The following is a 25,729-nucleotide window of genomic DNA, read 5'->3' on the forward strand; positions in this document are numbered from 1 at the left end:
ATTAAATGATTTTTTTTTCTGATGAAAATCAGTTAGATTTCAATTTTAATCAGCAGTGCGTTTCAACAAAGACTTACAATTCTTGGCTTCACAGAAGGCTAAAACAAAATTGCCACTGGGCACATTTACATTAGAAGCACAATTTATGCCTGCAACTGAATAAAGAGGCAAGAGCAATCTTTTTCATGGCTGAAATTCTGCTACAGAATCCATGGGTATAGCAATCGAAGTACTGCATTAAGCATATGTACATACAGCATTAATAAAGATTTTGATAAAAGAAATGTTTTTAAAGCACCCAAATGCTTGATCTTGTACTAAATTAAATCTTCTACTTAGTCTCATCATTTCTAAGTACAGAGGGAAGATTCATCCCATACAATAAAAGACAATTACACATCCTATTCATACAAAGGACACCTTTAAGACTGTGAATCCCATCAACGATGCTGACAATGCAGTCAATAAAGGGGAAGAAAAAAGTTAAACAAACTTACCTGCTGTAAGTACATAAAAGTCAAGGCACAGGAGAGCTGGGGACACATACCCACATTCGGCAGTGCCACACAGGTTGCTCCCGTAAGGGGATGCTGCATGGTGTTGCTCTGAAGTCTACGTAGAACAAGAGAGGGGGCTTGCATGCAAGCACGTTTGTCCTGTCTTGCAACTATAGTTTTTTTTCCCCCTTCTGATTATTTAAGTAAGTAACAGTGTCTTTCACTGTCTTATTTTCTTTTCTCCTTTTCAGTGCTAGATCCCTACATTCATTTGTCAGCTAAGGCCACTTGGTAGACTTAAACTACAAATTTGTAACGGGGGAGGGGGGGAAGAGAAGACACAGCCTGCAGCCTATTGATGAGCAAATGGAACTTCCTCAATGACAGCGAGAGCTGAGGTTCATCTCACAACAGTAGCTGCTGACTAGTAGCGAGAGAGATTGACTCACTGAGGCTCAGTCGGCTGGTGCTGATGCTGCACGGCTTCTCATTTGTCAAATGGGTCTTAGGGCAGGGTCTTTACCACTCACCAAAATTCAAATACTGCGTTTTTTAAAATCCCTAGGGAGGGTTGGGAAGGAGAGCGAGCGCGCTGCATCACACGTCCATGAGATTTGGGCAATTAATGTCATAGCTCAGCTGGGACTGAATGTCTGTTATGATTCAGCCCTTCTCCCCATTCTCCTCTGCCCCACCCCCCTTTTTGTGGATCCACCTGACAAACAAAAAGGGCTTTCACCTTGTAAGAAAAACACATATGGAGCACAAACTGAGAAAGAAAATATGATCTTGACTAGTCTGCAGGAGATTATTCTACAAAACAGCCTAGTTTTATATCTAATGTCATTCACTACCCAGTCTCCTAAAAATAGCCTGTAAAATCATTAAAAAAATACTGTGAAATATCAAATTAACCACTGCAGTAGAAACAATGGGAATAAAACTAAGGTTGTGGCACACTTTTTTTTTTTAAATGAGGGAAATAGTTTAAAACTGCTCTGAAACCCATCTAATCTAAAATTACAAATGTATTTGAAGAATGGTAGGTCTATTATAAGAGCTCATGCTGTCAAGTATACAGACAAATTACATTTGTCAGTTTTTGGAATTTAATGTTTACTTTTTACTTTGAGAGTGACACCTCATTGCTCAAGATAGTATTGAACTTACAGACTTTATTTCTTTCTTTTATGGAGTAATTATTATTCATTAGTAGATCTAATTAGTCTTCATGAAAAAAAAAATTGGATGTGACCTGCAAATCAAATAATTTATACTCTAACTTGTCCTTGAGATCCAATATTAAAGCTTTCCTCCCCCCCCCACCCGGCACAACTAACATATAACAAAAAATACTAATGTTCTGAAATGATTTTTGACAAAAATGAGTGAATTGTTAATTCTTCAGAAAAAAAGTCAAATCTCAAAGCATCACCTTAGTCTTTTGTTTTGTTTTCAGAAGCAAACTTTTCAGAAGATTAATAAATTACCTAGTTTCGTAGGATATCCAACTTTAACAGAGACACATCTTTTGCCAACAGATTACCATTAAACACAAGAAATGAATAATTAATCTACATACATGTGAGGTCTTTGTCATCACGAGTGTCACTAATTTGAAATCACTAATTTTCTTTAAAAAAACCAAACAAAAACTGCTACTTGAACTGAAAACAGACACCTTCCACAAAGCATATCACTGAAACGTAGGTTCTGGAGGGCAAGAAAAATTATGGTAGTTACTTTATATTTTTACACACACACACACACACACACACACACACACACACACACACACACACACACACACACACACACACACACACACACACGTAAATCTAAGTCAAAGTCTTCTTCTCAAATAACAGCACAAGCATTCCTTCCAATAGAACCAATTATTAATTACATAATTTTTCAGTCCTAAAACAGTCATTTCCACAAAACCAATAGAGCACACAAATGAACGCTACAACAATAAATACATAAACTTACAATACAGGGATTTGGTTTTGGCTTAGGAAACATGCTTGCTTTTAACAGTGTACCATAGTCTGAACTACTAAAACAGCACTGCTCTATAACAGCACAAATTACTTTATCATGAAAAAAAAAAGGAAAGAAGAAAGAAAAGAAACAATGTCAAATGAACTCTCTTTATGCTCCTTTTTCATTCTTTCCTTTTGCCTTAAGCAGTCTCCTGTTCTGACAAGAGTATGTCATGCTTTTCTTTTTTTTCCTCCCAGCACATTAAGCCTGTTATTCTGCAAATGCCCTAAGCTGATAGAATTTTCCCTTCAGCTCATTTTCATATGAAATATGATAAATAATACATAGTACTGTAATAAGACCTTATCAGAATCTTTAATTAAAAACAAATATGTTATGTAAGGGGCCAATAACCCATTCATTCTACATAATGCCAAAATCAAAGGCATAATGCTTCTAGGCCAAACAGCTTGAAATTATACACGACTATCCAATTTTCAAAACTGAAGTTCTGGAACATGACAACTGTCAAGCAAACTTCCCTCTGTCTATCACATGTTTTTTAGTTAAGAATATTTATATAAAAGAAAAGAATAAAACCCAAATCCTTTAAAGCAATCTATGAACAATCATTTCAAGATTATCATACTCCTAGCATTCATTCATCTCCCACTGCTCTTACATTTTGCCTCCTCCCCTATCACTGTGCCAGTAATATCAATTAAATAATATCTCACATTCACATAACATAATAGTATCAGCAATAATTAATCATAAACATTACACATACTCACACAACACAACTAACTCAGAACATGTCTGCTACAATAGACCTTAATGAGAAACAGAATTCTCTGGCTTGGAATAATACCCTTTTCCAAGTGATTGAGAAAAAAAAAAAGTTCTCACTCACTCTGTAACAGACACACTGACCAGGGGTAACTTCTCATTGCAGATAATGAATTCGTCTGCTCTCAAAAGATGAAATCACTGTCACCTCTTTAAATTCATTTCCTTGGTTTAGACACTCTCCTTAGCCCAACGGGTAACCACACTCCAAGTTATGCCTATACATACAGTAAGTACTCTCTGTAACTGCCCAAAGAAACATTGTTAACCTTGAACATTTTCTCACCCCTTCATCCTTCATAAACAAGAGTGATATCACAAGGACTCACCAAGGATTCTTCAGCATTTCTACAGCTTTGAGCAAAAGAAGATTATACTTTAAGACTAGAGAGAGTTTGTGCTCAAGTGTCCTTTCACACTGGTGTCCCATGAAATGTCTTGTTTGGTCTGTACCCTAATGCTGATCGTTACTTCACACAAAGTCATAGTTCTCATCAGCACCCCATCTGTGTAACTAAATCTATATTTCAGTAACTCAATCTTTAATTGTTCCTCAATCTACAGAATAGGTATAATATGTGCTACTGCAAAGGCTGATTTCCCTACTCCACACCACTACCGCTATTGTGAATCAACCTGTTCCAGCTGATTCCAGATCCAATCTCTGAACTGAATTTAACCATTGGCTGATCTGGTAAGACTGTCAACAAGGGTGCCAATTAGTATAATCTGTGCTGGTTTTGTTAGGAACTGGACTGAGGCCACCAATTTATGTCACACATAACATATAACAAGATAACCTGTTCTGGATTTGAATGAGAAGCCTAGAGGTGAAAGGCTCTCATATAACGACGATGAGTGAAGCTGCATAAATTACAGAGTCCTCTTATATAAAAACATAAGAACAGCCGTACTGGGTCAGACCAAAGGTCCATCTAGCCCAGTATCCTGCTACTGACAGTGGCCAATCCCAGGTGTCCCAGAGGGAGTGAACCTAACAGGTAACGATCAAGTGATCTCTCCCCTGCAATCCATCTCCACCCTCTGACAAACAGAGGGTAGGGACACTATTCCTTACCCATCCTGGCTAATAGCCATGAATGGACTTAACCTTCATTAATTTATCCAGTTATCTTTTAAACGCTGTTATAGTCATAGTCTTCACAACCTCCTCAGGCAGGTGTTCACAAAGTAGACTGTGTCTGTGTGGATAACTTCCTTTTATTTTGTTTTTCAACCTGCTGCCCATTAATTTTTTCATGGCCCCGTAGAGCTTGGTATTATGGGGAATATAGTAAATAACTTTCCTTACTACTTTCTCTACATCACTCATGGATCTTTATATTATCTCTTATCGATATCCACACTTAGTATCCTTTTTTTCCAAGCATGAAAAGTCCTAGCCTTCTTTAATCTTCCTCATATGGGACCTATTCTAAACCCCTAATCATTTTTAGTGCCCTTTTTGACTTTGTTCTAGTGCAGTATCTCTTTTTTGAGGCATGAGGAGACCACATCTTGTACGCAATATTCAAGATGTAGGTGTACATCAAAATTTGATATAAGAGGCATTAATATATTCTCCGTCTTATTCTCTATCCCTTTTTCATGATTTCTAACATTCCTTGTTTGCCCTTTTTTTGATACGCCTCTGCACACTTGCGTGGATGGTCTTTCAGAGAACGTATCACAATGGCACCAAGAATCTTTCTGATTCGTTTTGTAGCTAATTTATCATTTTTTCATTTTTTTTCTATTAATTGTATTTTATAGGGGGGTTTGGGGGGTTTTTTATTTTTTTCCAATTTTGTGGGGGGGCAATTTTACTGTACATTGTATCCACATTTAAATTTAATTTGCATTTTGTTGACCCAGTACTTCATTTTGAAGTTCTTCATCCAGGCTCTTGGTTCTTAACTATCCTGAGCAGTTTGAGTAGTTCATCTGAAAATTGTGCCACCTCCTTTTTACCCCTTTTTTCCAGATTCATTTATGAATAAGTTAAAGGATTGGTCTAGACTGACCCTTGTGGGGAACCACAAACTAGTTACCCCTCTCCATCTGAGAATTTACCATTTTATTTCTACCCTTTGAATTCACTCGCTCTGTATCCAGAAGAGCCTTTGATGAGGGACCTTGTCAAAGGCTTTCTGGAAATCTAAGTATACTATGTCCACTGGATCCCCCTTGTCCACATGTTTGTTGACACCTTCGAAGAACTCTAAAAGATTAGTAAGACACGATTTCCCTTTACAGAAACAATGTTGACTTTTGCCCAACAATTTATGTTCTTCTATGTGTCTGACTATTTTGTTCTTTATGTATGTAGCAAGATCTAACACACTTTTCCCCCAGTTATTTAGGTTTGAAATGTCATGGTAATCCAAATAACTGGATTGACTTGAAGATAGCGATATCCCCAGGGCCAGTGCAACCATTTAGGCAAACTAGGCGGCCGCGTAGGGCACCTAGTGGTTGGGGGCGCCTAAAAGCCTCCTCAGATAAGGAGGTGGAGGTGAGCTGGGGCGGGTGCACGGGGAGGGTTGCTGGCAATAACGAGGGGGGGCGCATAGGGGAACCGCTTCCCACCCCAGCTCACCTCCACTCTGCCTCCTCCGCTGAGCACACAGCTCAGCTGTAAGTCTCCTCCGATCAGCGCCGTAAGCCTGGGTGGGGAGGAGAATTAGAGCAGCGCCGGCATGCTCAGTGGAGGCGGAGTCGAGGTGAGCTGGGGCGGGCTACCCAGGCAGGGTTAGCTTCAGCAGGAGGTCTCCTCAGGCAGGGTTAGCTGCCGTGGTGGGGGAGGGGGGAGTCTCCCCAGGCAGAGTTAGCTGACGTGTCGGGGGAGAGTCTCCCCAGGCAGGGTTAGCTGCCAGGGCAGGGGAGGGGGGAGTCTCCCCAGGCAGGGTTAGCTGCTGGGGCAGGAAAGGAGGGAAGTCTCCCCAGGCAGAGTTAGTTGCCACGGAGGGACGGCGGGGAGAGGGGTTAGCTGTCACGGGGGTGGGGGGTAGCTGCTGGGGGAGGGTCCCCGGGTGGGGGGCTGAGTTAGCTGCCGTGTGGGGATGGGGTTAGCTGTGGGGGTGCAAGGTGGAAGTTTCGCCTAGGGCACAAAACTTCCTTGCACCGGCCCTGGATATCCCTGACCTAGCCTTTTTACAAATCAAATAGAAAGATAGAAACCTTTTTAATCTAATTTTGAACCTCTAACCAAGAACAGGAATAATAAAATCTGCCTGAAACAAAGACGAAAAAAACATTTCTTGCAAACATTATCCACAGCTGCAAAACCATTCTTAGCTTTTGATGCATGATTAGGTTTTTATTTCATCTAATTCATTCCACCAATAATAATCTATTGATTGATAGGAATTCAGTAGCCAGATGATTTTACAAACAAAATTTAATATTTTTTAAATAGCATCTTTGAGATATTTCACAGCATGCTGATGAGGAAGCCAAACATTCTCCATCAAGTAAAAAGTAATGTTCTACTGAGGTCAGACAAACCACCACAATCCTTTGCTTCAAACTTCTCTCACCAATAATGGCTGTGTTTGGTCTGTTGTGCCCTATCAAATATTCACATTAATCCTTCAAAAAGTCCATACACTCCCTGCAGTTTTCCTATTAATTTGGAGTTACATTCTAATTACCCTCTCTGAAATAAAAATTTCACACAAAGTGGGGATATCCTCTTATGGATGAGAGTGAAGCTGTCTGTGTTGAGAAAAGCTCTCTGCCTCAACATTTTTCCTTGTTTCCCCTCCTAATTAAGGTACTTGACCCTCCCCTTCTCCTCTGAGATGCTTTCTGGCTGTTTCGTTAATGCCTGAAATAAGCCTTCAAAGAGATGGGCAGGAGTGGAAAAAAGGTGACATTTGTTTACCACGGTCTTCAGGTAGTTATTCTGTGTCGTCAATGTTTCATAACTTAAGTGGAAATACAACCCTTCCGGGGCACTGCAGAAATTCCCAGTTAGCTAGTCGTCTGCCTCTCCAAGCCTCCGATACACCTTCATCTAAACACAGAATAAAGCTCTCCCTCATTGTTACAGATTTGCAAATTAGAGCCCTAGAAAACTATTAGTTTTCAATCCAGCCCTTACAACTGCTATTCAAAAGGGTATGTGTGAGAGGGTCTGAGAATATAATAGTATTTCTAAGACTTTATACGTCTATAATGCATTTGACCCCAGGAACCCCAAATACTTTAACAAATCTTAATTATGCCTCACATCACATTTATTAAATATGTATTTTCATGCTCACTATAAAGATGGGTACGTGTTACAAAAATGTTCTAGTCCTACATCCAAGGTCTCACTGTCATTTGGTGCAGGAGCTAACAGAAATATACAATCTTGACTCCCAGTTCTCTGATCCAATCACTAGACAACACTCCCTCCCTCTAACTTCTGCCATAATAAAATACCCCTCATTACTTGATCTGGGGTGGGGGGAAGGGGAGTAATCTGTCCTGCAGTCCCAAGTAAAACATTTAACTATAATCTTTTGGTAAATTATTAACAATTAATAAGCTCTTATCTCCCCTCTGCCCTCTTCACCAATATCCCATTTCTTTAAATATATCTCTATGATGATTTTATAAACAGGTGAATACCACTGTTCTTTTTAAAGCAACTTTATCAAAAAGACTAATTAAAAATACAAAAGGTTCTCTTTTTTCTTTCCAATTCCTGGTTGACAGCTCATCATTCCAGGGGTATTTTCTTGTCATGAAAATCTGTATTTCTATTTTAAGGTTTTTATTAAGACTGCTTTTCTTTACTAGCTCTCCACCCAAAGATCAAGACATTACAGAGGCCTGCACCTACCTCAGGCAAATAAGAATTACTAATTTTCTCTTTCTATTAAGTACTGTGTTACTTCCACTGACTTCTCCAATATTTCATACCCAAAGTCTACAGGGACTCAGTGCCAAGGTTAACCTTTTTTTCAGCGCTACTTAGCTACAAATTTCAAAAGTATTCAGCATTAATTGTACAGGTTTTCAACAATGGAAAAAAGTCATAAGTGTCCCTGTGCTAGCCCACAATTAAATGCATGGACAGAAATGGAAGGAAATATATAATGGGTATTTCTTAAAGGACTGACAAGACTTTCCGCTTGGCAGTATCTAACTCAAAACCAAATATGGTCCCTTGTTCTCCTGGCCTGAAGGGTCTGGAAGTGCTGCAGAAAGTTATGTTCAGCAGAGGGCTGGAGTAGAGAACTTTACAAGTCTGATCCTGATCTAATTTTACATAGGTCTTACAATAGTGTAACTCTATTGAAGTTAATGGAGTTACTCCTGATTTACAGCACTGCAAGCAAGATCAGAATCAGACCTGATGTCTCTCCTTGTCACCTCCTTTAGCTGAGCCTGAAACAGTGCTGACAAACCTTAGAAGGACTCTAGATATAAACTGCTGTTGGCTTAATTATGTACTCTGAAGGGTCAGAACACGAGAGTTGGAAAACACTGCGGTACCCTAATGGAGCAACTTGCCCATCCCCATTCTAAAAATGTCATCAAATTAAAATCATTAGACAAAATTCAGAGTTCAGTTAACCAGAAAAAAATAGCAAATAATTCCATTTTCAGAATTTCATCAGGGACAATTACAATAGTGGTTTTTTCCCCCGTGTTTTGTTTGTTTTCTGTTTTGCTATCCATGAAAACTAATTTTCCCCAAATATTCCACCCTGGGCACCTTAATAATAGGAGACATCCAAATCTCATAACTGGCTATCCAAATCAGTAGTTAGGTACACTGATCATCAGACTTATCCATTTGTATACTGAACTGAGAATCCAAATGCAGGATTTGGACAACGTATTAAGAAGCCCATGTGTAAAATTTGGACTGTGTGTGTTGTACATTTCTCTGATGGCAAAAGTTTGTTTTTAAGCATTGCAAATGCAACCCCCTGGCTTTCTTCCCTAAAGAGCTTAAAACATTAGGCAACATGGTTTGAATATTTGCTAGAATTGGGCCTAAAACACCAAATTTGGATCTGTGATTCTGGTTTGACAAATTTAGAGATATAGTTCATATGCATAGTTGGATGTTAAATTTTCCAAAGTGTAGAGTGTTCAGGTCACATTCATATGCACTATTGTCACAGTACTAAATGAAACAACAAAATATCCCAGTACCCTTCTGAGATACAGAACACTCTTTTTTAAACATACACACTCTCTCTCCCTCCTTTCTTCACCTTTGAACGTGGTGCTGGTTTAAGTATGTTTCATACAATGTTAACTTTTTGATGGATACAGATCCAATGACATCAATTCCCATTTTGGTGGTTTTAGACAAGAGAGTGTAATGTATATCATGTATGATGTATTCATATTGTTTTTTGCCAATTTCCAGAAGAACAATTTTTCATAAAGGGATACAGCATAGTCCTTCATTATCTGAAGTTTTCAGGGGTCATCTGAAGTCTTCATATAATTGGATCTACAAACTCTGAAGACTGGAGTATACTGTGGGGCTCCCAGCTCTGCAGAACTAACACTCTCAAGTACAGAGTGTTGCTCAACTTCCCCCAAAGCCAAAAGATTAAGCAGGACTAATTAGCCAACATTCATCTTAGTAGATCTGAGCCCTGGGGTGGTTTATTGAGTAGTCCAGCACTGATGCAAGCCCATGCATATCCTCTGCCTCTAGGCTGCTGAGCAGCTCAGCAGGACATAGAAGGTTTAAGTGCCTTTAACTAAAATGACTTTTACTCAGCTGTGCCTACTGAACTTGGGAAAGTAGGCTGACAGTTTCTGCATTTCAGAACCTCAGTTATCTAATAGCCCTTGTTTCTGATAGGAGAAAGTAAGAAAATTTGAGTAAACAAGGATGTAGAGTACTGTCTTGGACACATGGAAAGAAAGACAAGATGCAAGGGATGTGGTTCAAATAGGCCATAACTCTATTAATGGAACTCATTTGGGAACTACCCAGTTATAAACTGTACTGTACAGGTCACTATTCTTTTTCTCATTGCTTCCACTTGGTGGGAGGCTGTTCTCACCTCCTGCTTTTACAGCTGAACCTCTGCCCATTCCTGGAAACTCATTGCCCTCCCTTTGTATGAGGATTAAGGAACTGGAGAAATGGGTTGTTTCTTTACTGTACCAGACATTAGGAATCCCAACCCTGTTCCATAGCAGCTTTAGGGGATGCCTTCCTCTAAATCACTTCCCAAACCAGTTTATCTAGGAACCAGATCTCCCCATGTAATGAGTAACTGCCCTGGAGACCTGCTAACCGCTTGCTAAATTACAACAGCTTGAACCTTATCTTCTGACCTACCCCAACAGGTCCCTTAGCTGCAATGGCAAAGATGAGAAAACCTACCTTGCCTCAGCCAATCTGATCATGAGAGAATAATTCCTTCCCAATCCCCAAAAAGGCCACTAATACAATGCCCACATCAGACCAAAAAAACCCCAGACCTGCTAATCCAGGAGTAAGAGAAGGCTCAGGCCAGAGGGCAGGATTTATATACCCTTAGGTGATGTCCTCCTTCTCCCAGCCAGCACCTCCTCTCCCAACCCCTGAAGGGGCAGGGGGCTTAAAGGAGCTTCTCCTTTCCCCCCGTCTATCCAGCCAAAACCCTTCCCTTTGAAATTGTATGTGTGGGTGGGTGCGGGGGAAGCATTTTGTTTATATTTACTGATAGTCATTTTGCTTTTCACAAAGGAACTTAAAAAAGCTCATTAGTGACACTGGAAAAATATTCTGTTGCACATGCATTTTGTATATAAAGTGACTGTACTAAAGTTGTTTATATGGATACAAGCTTTTTGTTGCTTAAGGTGTTTATGTTCTTGCTTCTCATTCCTCACTTATAATCCTCTGCTTGAAACATCACATCTCATGCTGTGGAGGTTCTATGATGTAACAAAAATGATTATGACTTCAAGCAGCAGGAGCACATGAACTTAGGAACAAAAAAAAGATTGTTCTCATGTCACTAGTAATGAAACAAGAAGGGAGCAAACATACACCCATATTGTACACAGTATGACAGTGGAACTGTTAGTTAAATGTTTTCCAATTTTTTCAGTGAGGTATTAACTAATTAACAAACTGTAAATGCATGACGAGTTTCAGAGAATGAAGGTTTTCTTAATTATTCCTTAAGACAGAGCCTGCGACTTTTCTGTACGGTAATGAAACAAACTGGAGGTCAATACATTACCTAATACAGTCATATCACATCATTCTTGTCTTGAATGCAGCTTATTCCTTCTGTGTGGTCTCCCAAAATCCAAACACTCCAGATTTTAATTTATTCAAAATGCATCAGCTCATTTCACCAACAGTGTCTCACAGTGAAAATATACCTCCCCCAAAATGACAACCTTTTCCTTCTTCTTATCATCTCACTCGCTCTCCTGTGCAGGGCTGGCCTTACCATGAGGCGAACTGAGGCGGCTGCCTCAGGTGCCAGACTTAGGGAGAGGGGGAGCACTAGGACCCAGAGTGTATTAAATTGTGTCTGCTGCTGTTGCATATGTATTCTCTCTGCTCAAATGCACAGAGATGGTGGAGTGCTGTGCTGAAGGAAGGAGGGCACAAGAGACTTAGCAGGCAGGCAGGGAAAAAGGTGAGAGGGAATAACACAAAGCAGCAGGAGCTGCAGGGAGACAGAGGAGGAGGAGCCTCTTATGTACCTCTCAAGCACCCCCAGGAGCCTGGACTGATTAACACCAGCTTCTCAGGAGACATCCTGTTTCCTGCTGCTTCCCTGAACACACTTCAGGAGAACAGGCAGTCAACTGAAGTAGCAGGAACCAGTTAAGCCCGTAAGATGCTGACATCTTCCCTCACTCAGACCATGCTACCAGCCTGCTTATTTGTCCCCTTCAGTTGAGTCTTGAGAGCCACTATAGCTATCACAGAACAGCAGTCATGAGTGAAAGAAGAAAACGCCCCTCTGGGGCATCATTCAGAAAAAGAAAGAATTGGCACAGAACAGCAGTCATGAGTGAAAGAAGAAAACGCCCCTCTGGGGCAGCATTCAGAAAAAGAAAGAAAGAAAAGGAAGCTTTTCTATCTAAGCAGGAAGGAGCTCTCCTGAGATACATTAGACAAAATGTCATGGTGAGTCTTCTGCCTCCAGTGAGGATGTGAGTGGTGAGGAGATGCCTGAATCTTCCAGTTAGTCAGCATGCAGGTGTCCTGGCAGTACTGCAGCATCCATATCTCCATCTCAAATGGATGTTACCATGCACATTCCTGAAGAAAAGTGTAGATAAAGAAGAGTGTGGGGAGCACAAGAACAGCTGCTTGCTGAGTTTTAGTTCCTTAAGTCTAGATGATCCAGGACTGTGGACCCACTTGAGCAGATAGCCTGAAGGACTTCCTTGTACTGTGTGGCCATGACAAATGAAAAACTTCATGTTTCCCCGAAGACAATGAAAAGAGAAGTTTCCATCCAACTCGTTACTGGTGTGAAATCCCAAGTGGACAAAGTGGAGAGGCATGGCTTATGTATTTCAAAACCAGAATGCTGCATACTGGTTTTGTTGCAGACTCTTCCAGTCAAAATGTTCCAGCCACATTGGGTTCTACAGGACAAAGAACTGGAAAAATTGGCTAGAAATCTGGCATGCTACGAGAAGCAGCAAATCACCAGAGAGCATTCGATAGGTGGAAAGAGCTTGAGATGAGACTAAGGTTAAGGCCACCATAGTGATCAGCATCAAAAGAAGATTGCATCAGTCTCTCTTTACTGGCAAAATGTTCTCAGAAGGTCATTATCATTGTGAGAATGCTTGCTACCCAAATCTAGCACTGTGTGGCACTTCAGATCAGCTGTATGTACCAAACAATGGAAACTTCCTTAAAATTGTGGAGCTGATGGCTGAGTTTGATGCTGTACTCAAGAGCATCTAAGAAAGTCATCACCCAAGAATGTACACACCTTGTGTCTGGCAAACACAAAAGTCAAACACAAGATTGTGGCAGATCTGAAGTCAGCAAGATATTACTTTGTTATTCTGGTCTGCACACCTGACATCAGCTATACGGAACAAATTACTTTAATGGTGCGTTTTGTAACAACAACAGAACCTAGTGAAAATGTCCCTGCAATGGTGACTGTCAGAAAGCATTTTCTAGAATTTATTGACATTGATGATACTACAGGAGCTGGTATGACAAATGTGCTTCGTAAAAAGCTGGAAGATATGGGAATTGTGATAGCTGACATGAGAGGTCATGGCTACGATAATGGTGCCAACATGAGAGGAAAGGACAGAGGAATGCAAACAAGGATCCAAAGTTAAACTCTCGAGCTTTTTTTGTCCCATGCAGTTCTCATTCACTGAACTTGGTGGTCAGTGATGCAGCATCAGTTTCTAGTGAGGCTGCTGAATTTTTTAATGTAATTCAAAGCATCTATGTATTTTTCTCTGCATCAACTCATTGATGGCAAATTTTCAAGCAACATCTGGGAACATCCTATCTGACACTGAAACCACTGAGTGCCACATGATGGGAAAGTCGAATGGAGGCGATAAAGCCTATCAAACACCAAATTGGGAAGAACAAAGAAATGGAAACAATTGTCGTGCCACTGCATGAGAACCTAAAAGAAAAACAGACTGAAAGATTACTATATAAATAAAATATACATTTTCATTGTCCAAATTCAGAAAAACACATACTATAAACAGTGTAAAGTACATTTGATTTTTAAAGTTCTCCCAGTGTGAATTATGTTATTCATTAGAAAGATATACAATTTATCTTTTTTTTAAAAAAAGTTTTATTAATAACAAAAGAGTGTCCCTTTTATACTTCTAGGAAGGATATACACCAATACCAATATAAACATGAGAAAACGAATGCACACTGACTCATTTTAATTACTATTGTTTAAGATTATACAAGTATCAGATTAAAAAAAACAACCCATCAGATAAAAAGACAAGATATCTGTTACAAGTGACAAGCTGCAAACGCTCCTAAATGAAGATGAACAGAGTCTTGTACATTTAGGCTAGGATTGTCAAATGAGCCTAAGGAGTTAGGCGCTAACCACATTCATAGACCTTAGTTCATTTCTAGACAAGTATGATGAGAACATCTTTGCTGAAAGGTTCTGGGAAACATTTATCCACATACAAATAAACAATGTTTTTTGATTATCGGGGGAAATTATGTGTTTTCTGGAATTACAATGGACCTGTCTGAACTGCTACAGTTAAAAGAGTGAAAATGAAGCCAATTATTACGAGTTTTATCTCCTGGCCATAAAATACAGAAACACTTGAGGCTAATGCTTACCAACACAGAGTTCCTCAACACTGAAGTGAAAAATATATCACAAAAAAAGTGAATTAAATTAGATAGGCTGCTTAAAGAAAAAAAGAAAAATCAATCTTTCTAATTTCACATAATTTTGAAATGCCCCTTAATGTGTTTGTGGGTTTTCGTTTTTTTCAAACCAATAAAACATCAGAAGGCTCTTAGATCTAAATGTGGATTAGTCATTTCTGAATAACTCACCCCTCGCCACACACACAATAAATAGGCGTACACAATTTTTGGCCTTGATTCTACCATATATGAAATTATAAGAATACACTGTATCAATGCTTTTATCTCTTGTAAACTCAGTATAATCTTGCCTTTATAATCGCTCTGTGTAGTTGGACACACTGTGTGCCTTATGTAGATTTCTTTTATTTGAAAAAAGCAACTGTACAAATATTAACTAAAAAAACCCTTGAAAAAATATTTATATCTAAAAAGTGATTGCTTCTTATGTATACCGTTTGTTGTTTATGTCAAAGTACTTTTAAAATGCATAGCTCAGCTTGTAAGAACCAGTGATGGACAAACCCGGTAAAAGACTTAAAGAACTACTAGGCCAGATGAGATGGAGATATAGATGGTTCCAGATAATACATTAATTTATAAAGTCTCCCCCGACAATGAGTTTATGACACTCTCAGGAATAATATGATTAATACACAATAGCTACTTATCTTAGGGCTTCACATCGTGCCTAACAATATGGTATCTGATTGCTGACATACTAAGGGCAACAAAAACCGTACCTGGCCTAGACTTCAGGTCAGATTTTTTTTTTTTTATGGTGACTCTCCTATTCCAGTCCTCAGTGCCCCCTCATTATCCCTTCTTCCATAAATAAACTACTCTTGTATAAATGACTTCCCCTTCTCAGTGTTTCTTTTTATTCACATCCCTCCTAAAGAATTACAAATTCTAGTCCATGTCAGCCTAGCACCTACTCTATCCCAATATTATATAAAAAGAAGGAACATGGAGGAGAGAAGATGAAATTAAAATAAGGTTGAAAATAACTAATTTATCACCATCCTCCTTGATTTTTTCGTGTTTGTCTCTTAGGCCAAGATCGTGTCAGGATCTCCATATGGCAGAATTCTTCACCCATATGGAGCTCGTTACAGAATTGGGAACTTATGCTGTATGGTCTTTGCACTAGGGACTTTTTGTGTGCCTATGACACTGGCAAACCAGGTGCCATCTCAGCTGAACACTGACCAATCCAGAGGTGGAAACCAGTGTGGCTCATCTCTCTGTTAGCATTGTTAAAATAGGTGTTAACAAGAATGTATTTAGTATTTAGATTTTATGAAATGCTTGTAAGATGCTGCAAGTAGTAATCTCACTTATATCATCTGTACCCCATGTTATAAGGTTATATTGAGTGTTTGTATTGTAACACTCTTACCTGTGCAACAGTCAGGAGAGAAGCATTTCCTAATGTGAACTACTATTTTATTTGGTATCAGGTTGGTTTCTCCTGCCCAACAAAATACAGCCCATAGACACTAGACAAACCATTGTGGAACATCAGAGAACAAAAAAACTTTGTTGACTGCTCTCTCAACACCCTTGGAGAGGTGATGTGCTTGGGGACTCGTCCCATCAGCTTGAACACTGGGGGAAGGGAATAAAAATCCCCGACAGGAAGAAACTGGATCTGTGCTGATTGGATGTTGAGAGGGCAAAATCTCTAAGCATAAGCAAGGGATCCCCAGCTGCTCAGCCTGGGTTAGCCCTAGAGGACATACAGACCTTGCCCATTACAGCTGTCTGTATTATCTTTTGGAACCTAAAACTAACTCATTTGCATGTATATCTGTACCTGCTTTAACCTTGTAAATGACTTGTAAATTTTTCTTAGTTAATAAATCTTTAGTTAATTTATTATAAAATTGGTTACAAGTGTTATTTTTGGTGTAGAATCTAAGGTGCCATTGACCTGGGGTAAGTGACTGGTTCTTTGGGACTAGGAGGAACCTGAACATTGTTGTGATTTTTGGCGTAAGGGGCTATCTATCAGAAAGGCAGGCTCACCTGGGTGGCAGGATAGAGTGAAGTACCCAAAGAGATTGTCTGTAACTCCATGTTAAGGCTATTATGATGACTGAGGAGTTCACACTTGACACCTGGTTGCTGAAATTTAAGAATAGAATTGACAACCAATTTGGGGTTTGTGCCCTGCTTCTTAACAGTCTGCCTTGAGGTTGGTACTCATGGTCCTGTGCCACTCCAGAGAGCTTGACAGTGTTATATACAAAGCTGACCACACTGCCACTGCTTAACAAACAATAAACATCATAATAGAAACTTCAGACCAGTAAAATCAGTAAACATCATCCAAAACAAAACACACAAATTGGGGAGAAGTAAGAAACAAAGGACTGTGACAGAGCATCTAAGGTCTGTCATTAACTCAAATTTTATGTTTTTTTTTAAAAAGGGTAACAACTACGGCACCGTCTACCCTGAAATGATACAGTAGCACAGCTGCACCCCTTGCAGCACTTCAGTGTACACTACCTACGCTGATGGGAAAGGTTCTTCCATCAGCATAGGTAATCCACTCCCCAAGAGGTGCTACCTAGGCTAACGGGAGAATTCTAGTACTGTCTACATGGAGACTTAGGTCAGTTTAACAATGCCACTTAGGGTATGGATTTTTTACAACCTGACAGAAGTAGTTAAACCGATCTAATTTTCTAGTGTAGACCAGGCCTAAGCTAACTCTGCACCCAACAGAGACACAGGACAGGTCTAGACTATATCTGTATAACTACATTGCTCAGGGATGTAAAACTCCACACCCAAGCAACGTAGTTTTACCTAGCTAGCCTCCCCCCGCAACACACACCCATTATTTCACCTACATATCTCTAGGAGAGGTGGATTAACTATGATGAGGGAGTAGCTTTCCCATCAGTGCAGTAGCAGAGTACCATCTTTACTGAAGTGGCTGTAGAGCTGTATGTGAAGACAAGCCCACAGACTGGATGTATGAGGTAGGAGGACATAGGGTAGCTACTAAAGAAAGGAACAGTAGTAGAGATAGAAAGTTGATCACTGTAGTTAATCAAAAGTAATGGAACTCCCCAGTGATTCTGACATATCATCTTTCGATACAGGATGTCTGAAAGGAAACTTCCAGAGGTAATTAGGAGACAACAGTCATGCAGCCTTCCCCAAAGAAAGACTTCTGTGTAAAATACTAATGACACTTCACCTTGATGGGTTAATGAGCTCTCATACCTCTATGGATGAGCAGCCAAGAAGGGCATATCTCAATATAGAAGCTGAACCATTCAAAACAACTTGAAAAGTGGGTCCTGGACATTGCAAGCGGGAGTTCCTAGTAACCCCACAGCAAGGGATGCTAGCAAAGTGGTCAGAGAGAGGACTGATTCCACAGGAAGCAAAGTATTCACTTTTCTTGCTTTTCTTTCTCTAACTAAACTGAAAATGCATTATCTACTTAGCTTATGAGAAGTATAAATCCAGCTATATTAAACAAATGATTTATTTTATTTAAATTTCACTTTATACTTTTTCTTAATAAATCTTGTTTTAGTTAAGAATTGAAAATCAGTGTGGCTAATTTCATTCTGACATACACAAAACGAAGAGAACTTGATAACTTATAAAGAGAAGTGCAGAAGTATAAAGAGTTTATGGATCCGTGCCTTCTCAGTTAAGGCACATGGATTGAGATGTCCTATTGCATTGTGTTGCCTTCAGAATAAAGTGGACAAACACCAAGGGTTGAGGGAAGAGCCCAAGAATGTAGCAAAGGGGAAAGCTGTCAGGGATGTTGGACCAACAGCAGTGGTATACAATACCTCTGAAATAAATTATGTTAAAGTTTGTAAATTAGTCAAACATGGTCGGTCTGCAAAATTGGTTAAGGACTCTGGCAAGAAATAGCTCTCTTGAGCCTCTAGTACCTGTTGCTTATGATTAAGCTGAAATTGGAGGCAGTATGATCCCAAGGACGGAGTTGAGAATTTGGTAGTCTCTGCTGCCAACTTTCTGCGTGACCTTGAGCAAGTCACTGCCTGTAAAATGGGGACAGTAATACCTAACTACCTTTGCAAAGTGCTTTGAGATCTATGATGAAAGTTCTGCAGAAATAGTATCATCATCAAATATTTTCTGAAACACACAGCACAAAAGATCTTCTACAAAAGTTCATTTTGCGCACAGGTTTTGAGACATCGTATTTTTTCTGGACATAGTTGCTGAAAACTTAAATACCCATTTTAGGGGATTAATTGTTATAATTAAATAATTAACATCGAAATAAACCATTGTAATGAATCATACTCATTGACATGATATTTTTCAGGCCTCCTTTGAAGTAATTAGCACATATCTCATCAATGTAACTTGTTGAGGGTAAAAAGCATTGATCAGTATGATTTGACACACTCTATCATGTTAAAGTTCCATGCTTCCGGAATAAGTTGAGGTGTGGTGAATTTTATCAAGATGAATACCTCAGCATGGATTGAAACCCAAGTGGGTAGAAACCAAACAGAACGCAAACAAATCAAACAGACGACCTTGATTTTTTGAATTCGGTATTTAAAGTAAAGATTGGTGTTGACAGAATACACAATGGCATAATTTAAAGGGGGCAGTACAAAGCAATAAACCTACCAAGGCTGTTACAAATAATAGCTTTATTTCTATCTTTAATTCAGACTAACTGTGCCTTCAAATTGCATGAGTCAGGATCACGTATCATCCTAAGTACTGTGCACAAATATCTATTGTTAATAAGTGACTGACTTAATGCAAGTTTTCCTGCCTGTGTCAGTTTGTATCTTGTTTTTCTTTAATTATATTCATCAACATGGATATAATGCATGAAACATTTCATCAATAAAATTTCCATGCTAATAATCTTCCATACCAATCAAATGGCTAAGACTCTAAAAAACATTCTAATTTTCTAATACTTGAGGGAATATATCTGTTCACTGAATGCTTTTCATGAAATGCATTGCTGCTAATGCTACAGTATTGTAGATATCTGTTCCAACACAAGATCCGGTTCTTATCTTAAGAAAGAATGTTAAAGTTATCAAATTGTCAGCACTAGGATTTCAAGCTTTTTTATCCACAAACTAGATAAAGCACAGGCAGCAGCAATTCAAGCCTCCTCATGCTACCCCACCTATTTACATCAACCCTGACCTACAGGGACTACCTTTCAGGGCAACAGGGTAGCTCATTCTCCAGGCCTATTCAACCCTGTGGCCTCACTGCTGAGCATGTCATCCAGGGTGTCAAACTGTGATGAAGACACCTCTGCAGTGTGGAATGAACTGAGACCAATGACTAATTCCAGATAGGCCACTGAACAGTTATCAGGTGATATCTGTAGGTTACAATCAACATGAGCCAGAAGTGAACCACTGACCTAGATATGAAACGTTTCACATCTAATTTCCATTTTCAGTGTCATCTAATCCCCTGGAATTTACTCTTGCTATAGAGACAGAATATCCCACACGAGCTGTAGTCTTTGTGTCCTGCAACAATCCCAATCCTAATCTTAAATATACTGAAGCATGTAACTTGTAACATCAGCTGTTGCTTGACATGTGTAGAATGGCTGCAATTTCAAGATCTGATTTTATACTTTTACTGGTATGAATGATGTATAATGTGGACTACTTAGCAGTAATATCTAGGGTTGACAACTTTCTGATTGAAGAAAACTGAACACCATTGCCCTGTCCCCTGCGCCCGCCCCTTCTCTGAGGCCCCACACCTGCTAACTCCATCCCCCGTCCCTCTGTTGTTTGCTCTCCCTCACCCTCGCTCACTTTCACCAGGCTGGGGCAGGGGTTTGGGGTGTGGGAGGAGGCTCTGGGCTGGGGCAGGGGTATGGGAGGGGATAAAGGCTCCAGCTGGAGATAAGGGGGTTGGAGTGCTGGAGGGGGGCTCTGGGCTGGAGGATTGGGACTGAAGGGTTCAGAGTGTGAGAGGAGGCTCCTGGGTGCGGCAGGGGTTTGGGGTGTGGGAGGGGGGTTTGTAGTATGGGAGGGGGCTCTGGGCTGGGGCAGAGGTGTGGGAGGGGGTAAAGGCTCCAGCTGGGGATAATGGGGTTGGGGTGCAGGAGGGGGGCTCTGGGCTGGGGGATTGGAGCTGAAGGGTTCACAGTGTGGGAGGGGGCTCCTGGCTAGAGCAGGGGTTTGGGGTCTGGGAAGGAGTACTGCTTTAGGCTGGGGGTGCGAGCTCCAGGGTGGGGCCAGAAACAAGGTGTTCATGGTGCAGAAGGGGGCTCTATTCTGAGGTGGGGGTACAAGCTCCAGGATGGGGCCAGAAATGAGGGGTTCAGGGTATGGGAGGGGGCTCCGGGCTGGGGCAGGAGTTAGGGTGAGAGAGAGAGTGAGAGAGAGAGAGAGAGAGAGAGTGTGTGTGTGAGGGGGGGGACTCCAGGCTGGGGCAGGGGGTTAGGGTGAGAGAGAGAGAGAGTGAGTGAGTGTGTGTGTGTGTGAGGGGGGGGGGCTCCAGGCTGGGGAAGGGGGTTAGGGTGAGAGAGAGTGAGTGAGTGTGTGTGTGAGAGAGAGAGAGGTGTGGGTACTGGGAGGGAGTTTGGGTGTGGGAGAAGGCTCAGGACCGAGGGAGGGGGTTGAGATGCAGGCTCTGGGAGGGAGTTTGGGTTCAGGAGGGGGCTCAGGTTTGCGGCAGGGAGTTGGGGTTCAGGGCAAGATCCTGGGTGTGAGCTCCAGGAGTCACTTACCTCAGGCAGCTCTTGGAAGTGGCTGACGTCCTCTGGCTCCTAAGTGCAAGGGGCACAGGGGGGCTCCACCCGCTGCCCCCATCTGCAGGTCTGGAGCTCCCGTTGGCCATGGTTCCTAGCCAATGGTAGCCGCAGAGCCAGCACTCGGGGCGGCACCATGCTGGCCTCTTCGAGGAGCTGGCCGCTGCGGCCAACCAGAGTTTTAGCAGCCTGGTCAGCTGTGCTAACTGGAGCCACCAGGTTCCCTTTTCGACTAGGCATTCTGGTCGCAAACTGGATGCCTGGCAACCCTAGTAATATCTTATATACCAGTAAAAAAGATCAAATGCAACGTTTTAACTGCTTCCACTGTGCCTGGATAGCTAAACTCAGCCTAAGATGCAAAGGTAGTGTCTGAACATTAACGGTTGGCTCTTAGCAAGAAGAATGAGCTTCAACACTTCACAAACAAAACAAAAGAGGTAGAAAAACAAAGACAAGATTAACTGAAACCAGCATCTACATTACAAATAGCAATACATTCATTATCAACATTTAGGGCCCATTCCTACATTTGAGCACCAAAAACTCTCAATGATATTAATGCAAGTTTTCCGCACACAAGCAATGCAACAGTAAGCACTTGATATGCACTACTGCAGGTGCCTTTGTGTTTAAAGTTAGTCACTATATTTTTCCTCGAGGATTTTGAAATCATTTTCAAGTTAACACACACCACCAATACAGCATTTAAATGAAAACAAGTATCATTTTATTAGTCTTTTCAGCAAAAGGCTGAAATAAGGGGGTAACACCAGCACCTCGTAATTATTTACACCTACTCCACACTAACAATTCTCAGAATTTTTTGTCATTGCCCTTACCAAAGTCAGAGCATGTTTTTTGTTTACTTAGCATTCCTATTTAAATATTTAATAAGTTACAATTAAAGAGACAACAATTTTTTCAAGGCTGAAATGAGACAAAAAACACAACTGAAAAATCAAACCTTAACAGTCTTCATTACCTAAATCTTGCCAGAATAATTCAATTGCTATGAGATAAATTTAGTCAAGGAACAAGGCAGTCTTTCTGCATAATTCATAAACCATTTTAATCCTGCACATGAACATTAGATTCTTTACAGAAATGCTTTTTGAGAATATCTAAGAAAATTCACTGCAAATTAGGGATTTACTATAACAAAATAAAACAAAAGCCAGACAATGTCTCACACAATATTAAAGTAAACAGAAACAATGTAATAACTGTAAACGCTAGCAAGATTTTAAAGAAAATTTGTAAAAGTAATAGGTTCTAAGTAGACCAGTGATGATTTCTGTAGAGAAAGGTTATCCCTAGAGAAAGATTTGCCTGCCAGTAGCCGAGAATTAAGCAATACTGGTAGAATTCCAGCCCTATTGTAGTCAATAGCAAAACTCCCATTGACTTCAATGGGACAGGATTTCACACTAGATTTAAGGTTATACTTTTGTTTCTGACTTTCGGGAGAGAAAACCCCAATACATTTACTACTATTATATTATATTTATGTCACCCACAAAACCACATTAACATTATTAAAGTTGTAAAGCCAAGGACTCAAAAATTAGAAAATGCCAAGTTTAAGCTCTTGCACAACCTTAATTCAGGCCTCTTCTGCACATCTATTTTAATACAGTCTTTAATTATGAGCTGCTAGTTAATATTTGTTTTCTCCTCGTTGTTCAGTGTATAGCTCCATGCCTTAATGATTGCACACTAAATTTACTGCACAATATTTAAATTATGCTGTGAAGACAAAATTATTCATTTCCTCATAATGTTTTCTATGGTGCTCATCCTATAGTTTTGGAGTGCTCTGCAAACAATAATCTATCTATCTTCAGAATACCCATGGTGAGAGGATGATATCTCCAATTTACAGATTGTCAGCTTAGTCACAGCAAGAGTTAGGTAAAAAAAAAAAAAAATCCATTGATTTTGGGTGTCCAGTCTGAGATGACTAGGATCTGATTTTTCAGAATATTTTGCATTATACATCTGTTCATATATTCAGTCACAGCACCTTCTGAATTCAGTTGAAGCTGTGAGTGCTTTTACAAGTCAAATCCCAGGGTCTCATATTGGGCACTAAGAAAACAGAAGAACCACACAATTAGCAAACTCCTCAGAACAGTATAGTTTAAGTGACTTGACTATCATCTCATAGGAACTCTGTCGCTCAGACAGTCATAGAATCCACTTCTCCAAGAGAACATTAAACTGCCTTACCCCTGGGACCATTCTTTTTCTTCCTTCAATCCACTACCTAATTCACTATACACCTTTCAACTTCTGTAACAAATTACGCAGGGGTCCTACAGAGAGTCTCCTTTACCACACAACCCCGTTTAATCCCCATAACAGGGAATGAGTGTAATTTCCTAGATTAAAAAAAAATAAACAAACTGAAAAGAAATCCCAAAATTCCATCACGTGGCATCATACTGACACCTATGTGGTTCATCTGGAGGGCTGAAACCTTTAGATCCATCACACATAAACTCTGCCACTTGAGGTAATGAAGTAGCTCATAGCAACAGTAGATTGTCATCCTATATGTGGACCAGCACTAGAAAGGAATGAGAGAGACACTTTGCCAGTGAGTTTAACAGATGTTTGCTGACAGCAGAGGAATGTTGAGACTTGGAAATCTTAGGTTCCATTCCAGGCTTTGGAGGGGAGTGTGTCTAGTGAGTATACACTTCTACCCATTCTCTCCAAGCCTGAGGCCTTCTGCCTCATCCCATCCAACCTCTCTCTCTCCCCTAGTCTTATCTCTGCCTCACCACTGCCTCCTTATCCCAGTTCCAGTCCCAGTTTCCACTCAGGCGTCTCATCCCAGTCTCCTTGCCCAGACTGTTTCAGTGTTCCCCTGCAGGTTCACTGCTGTGAGCCCAATCTCCTCCCCAATTTCCAATCTCTCCTCATCCCCAGTCTCAGTCTACTTGCCCAACCAGACCTCATCACACTTTCCCGCTATTTTCATCAGACTCATTGTCTGAATCTACTTATCTTTCTCCTTCCACCATTCGGCTTCTGTCCCCTTTGCATTCAAATCAGGCAGTTTCCTCCACACTGCCTGGATGTCAGGAGGGGGAAGAAGGACATTCAGAATACAGAAGAGATTGAGAGCTCCCTGGTCTCAGTTCCAGTGCTTTGCCCCGCCCCAACAACTGGGTGCAGTCATTGCAAGGAAAGCCTGGTTTCACTCCTGTAGTCTTGGGCTGGAGAGGTCAGATAATCACTTTTTGAAGATGGCGCCTGCACAGTCCTGTCTCACACAGGAGCTATGAGGGGATGGAGGATGCTCAGTTACTCTGTAGGGGTTCCACATAGAAAGTCTGATCAGTACTAGGAGTAAAATTTCAGCTCAAATAGTTAAAGTTTGGCAAAATTATAAGCACCTGAAAAGAGGGTCTTATAATGGGAAGGATCAGGCAACCTTATTCTCTATTGTTATGCCTTCAAAATATGCAATTAAAAAGAACTATTCAGTTCAGTATGTATAAATTCACTCCTGTTCAGTAAGCCAGCACAATGCCTTTTGGGCATAGGCCTTATGCGGTCTTCTGCATAAGGGGGAATTTCACCCAATGACTTGATCCAGCAAAGGCTGAGCACCTTCAGGTAGAGGAGCTGAAGGCACTCTGCACCTTGCAGGACCCTGTTTCCAGTTTCATATAGCTGCTGTAGGTGGGTACTAATGGCTCCTTTTTAAAAAAACTGCAGTTCAACAAATCAATTCTTTTTCTTGTTGATCATTTTTGTCGAATGCTTTTGCTTCAAAATAGTTAACTAAAATACCTCCCCAAAACCACAAACCAGTCATTAAACATTGGTTGGTTAATTGTCTCTCAAGCAATTCTATTACTTTTTATATTCCTGCAGATGAAACAACAGTAGCACTTTATAAGTATTAATTATCCTTTTTTAAATTTGCAGACATTCCTATTTATTTCAGTAGGAATGATTTGAAAAGTAGGTTATGCAATCTGCAATGCACATTGCACAAGCCGCTTTTTTATTATATTGCCTCACAAACTAGATGCTTTGCTGGAAAGCATAAAAGTGTTTATCACTAAATATTTGAGATGCTTACTTGGATAATTTAAACATAATTAGACAGAAGCTCATATGTTAAAGGAGATGCATACAGTACTTTATTTTAAAAAGAGTTTCTGAAAACAATTCTATTACAGTCAAGTATATTTTATGAGGATGTATAATTAGTCTTAATGTAGCTGGGAACAAAGATCAAGTACTCTAAAACAGTATCAAAGAAATATATACCTAAAT

The 25,729-nt window shown here is 40.3% G+C and overlaps 1 protein-coding gene across 11 annotated transcripts in view; it reads right to left on the bottom strand.

Annotated features, from left to right (window-relative positions):
- Window positions 1–25,729, bottom strand: part of RBFOX1 (RNA binding fox-1 homolog 1) — a 2,554,959-nt gene that overhangs the window by 436,398 nt on the left and 2,092,832 nt on the right. The window contains exon 1 of one of the 11 annotated variants that reach the window (XM_032795019.1): window positions 498–889. The exons of 8 other annotated variants lie outside the window; for them this stretch is intronic. In XM_032795019.1, the coding sequence (XP_032650910.1) occupies window positions 498–641 (144 nt within the window). In that variant the 5' untranslated portion in view covers window positions 642–889. Of the gene's footprint in view, window positions 1–497; window positions 890–25,729 lie in introns of those variants that run through there. 2 more of the 11 variants (XM_075069303.1, XM_032795018.2) reach the window with 2 other exon arrangements.

The sequence above is a fragment of the Chelonoidis abingdonii genome, chromosome 9 (assembly GCF_003597395.2).
Source record: "Chelonoidis abingdonii isolate Lonesome George chromosome 9, CheloAbing_2.0, whole genome shotgun sequence".
In the NCBI taxonomy this organism is placed as follows: Eukaryota; Metazoa; Chordata; order Testudines; family Testudinidae; genus Chelonoidis; species Chelonoidis abingdonii.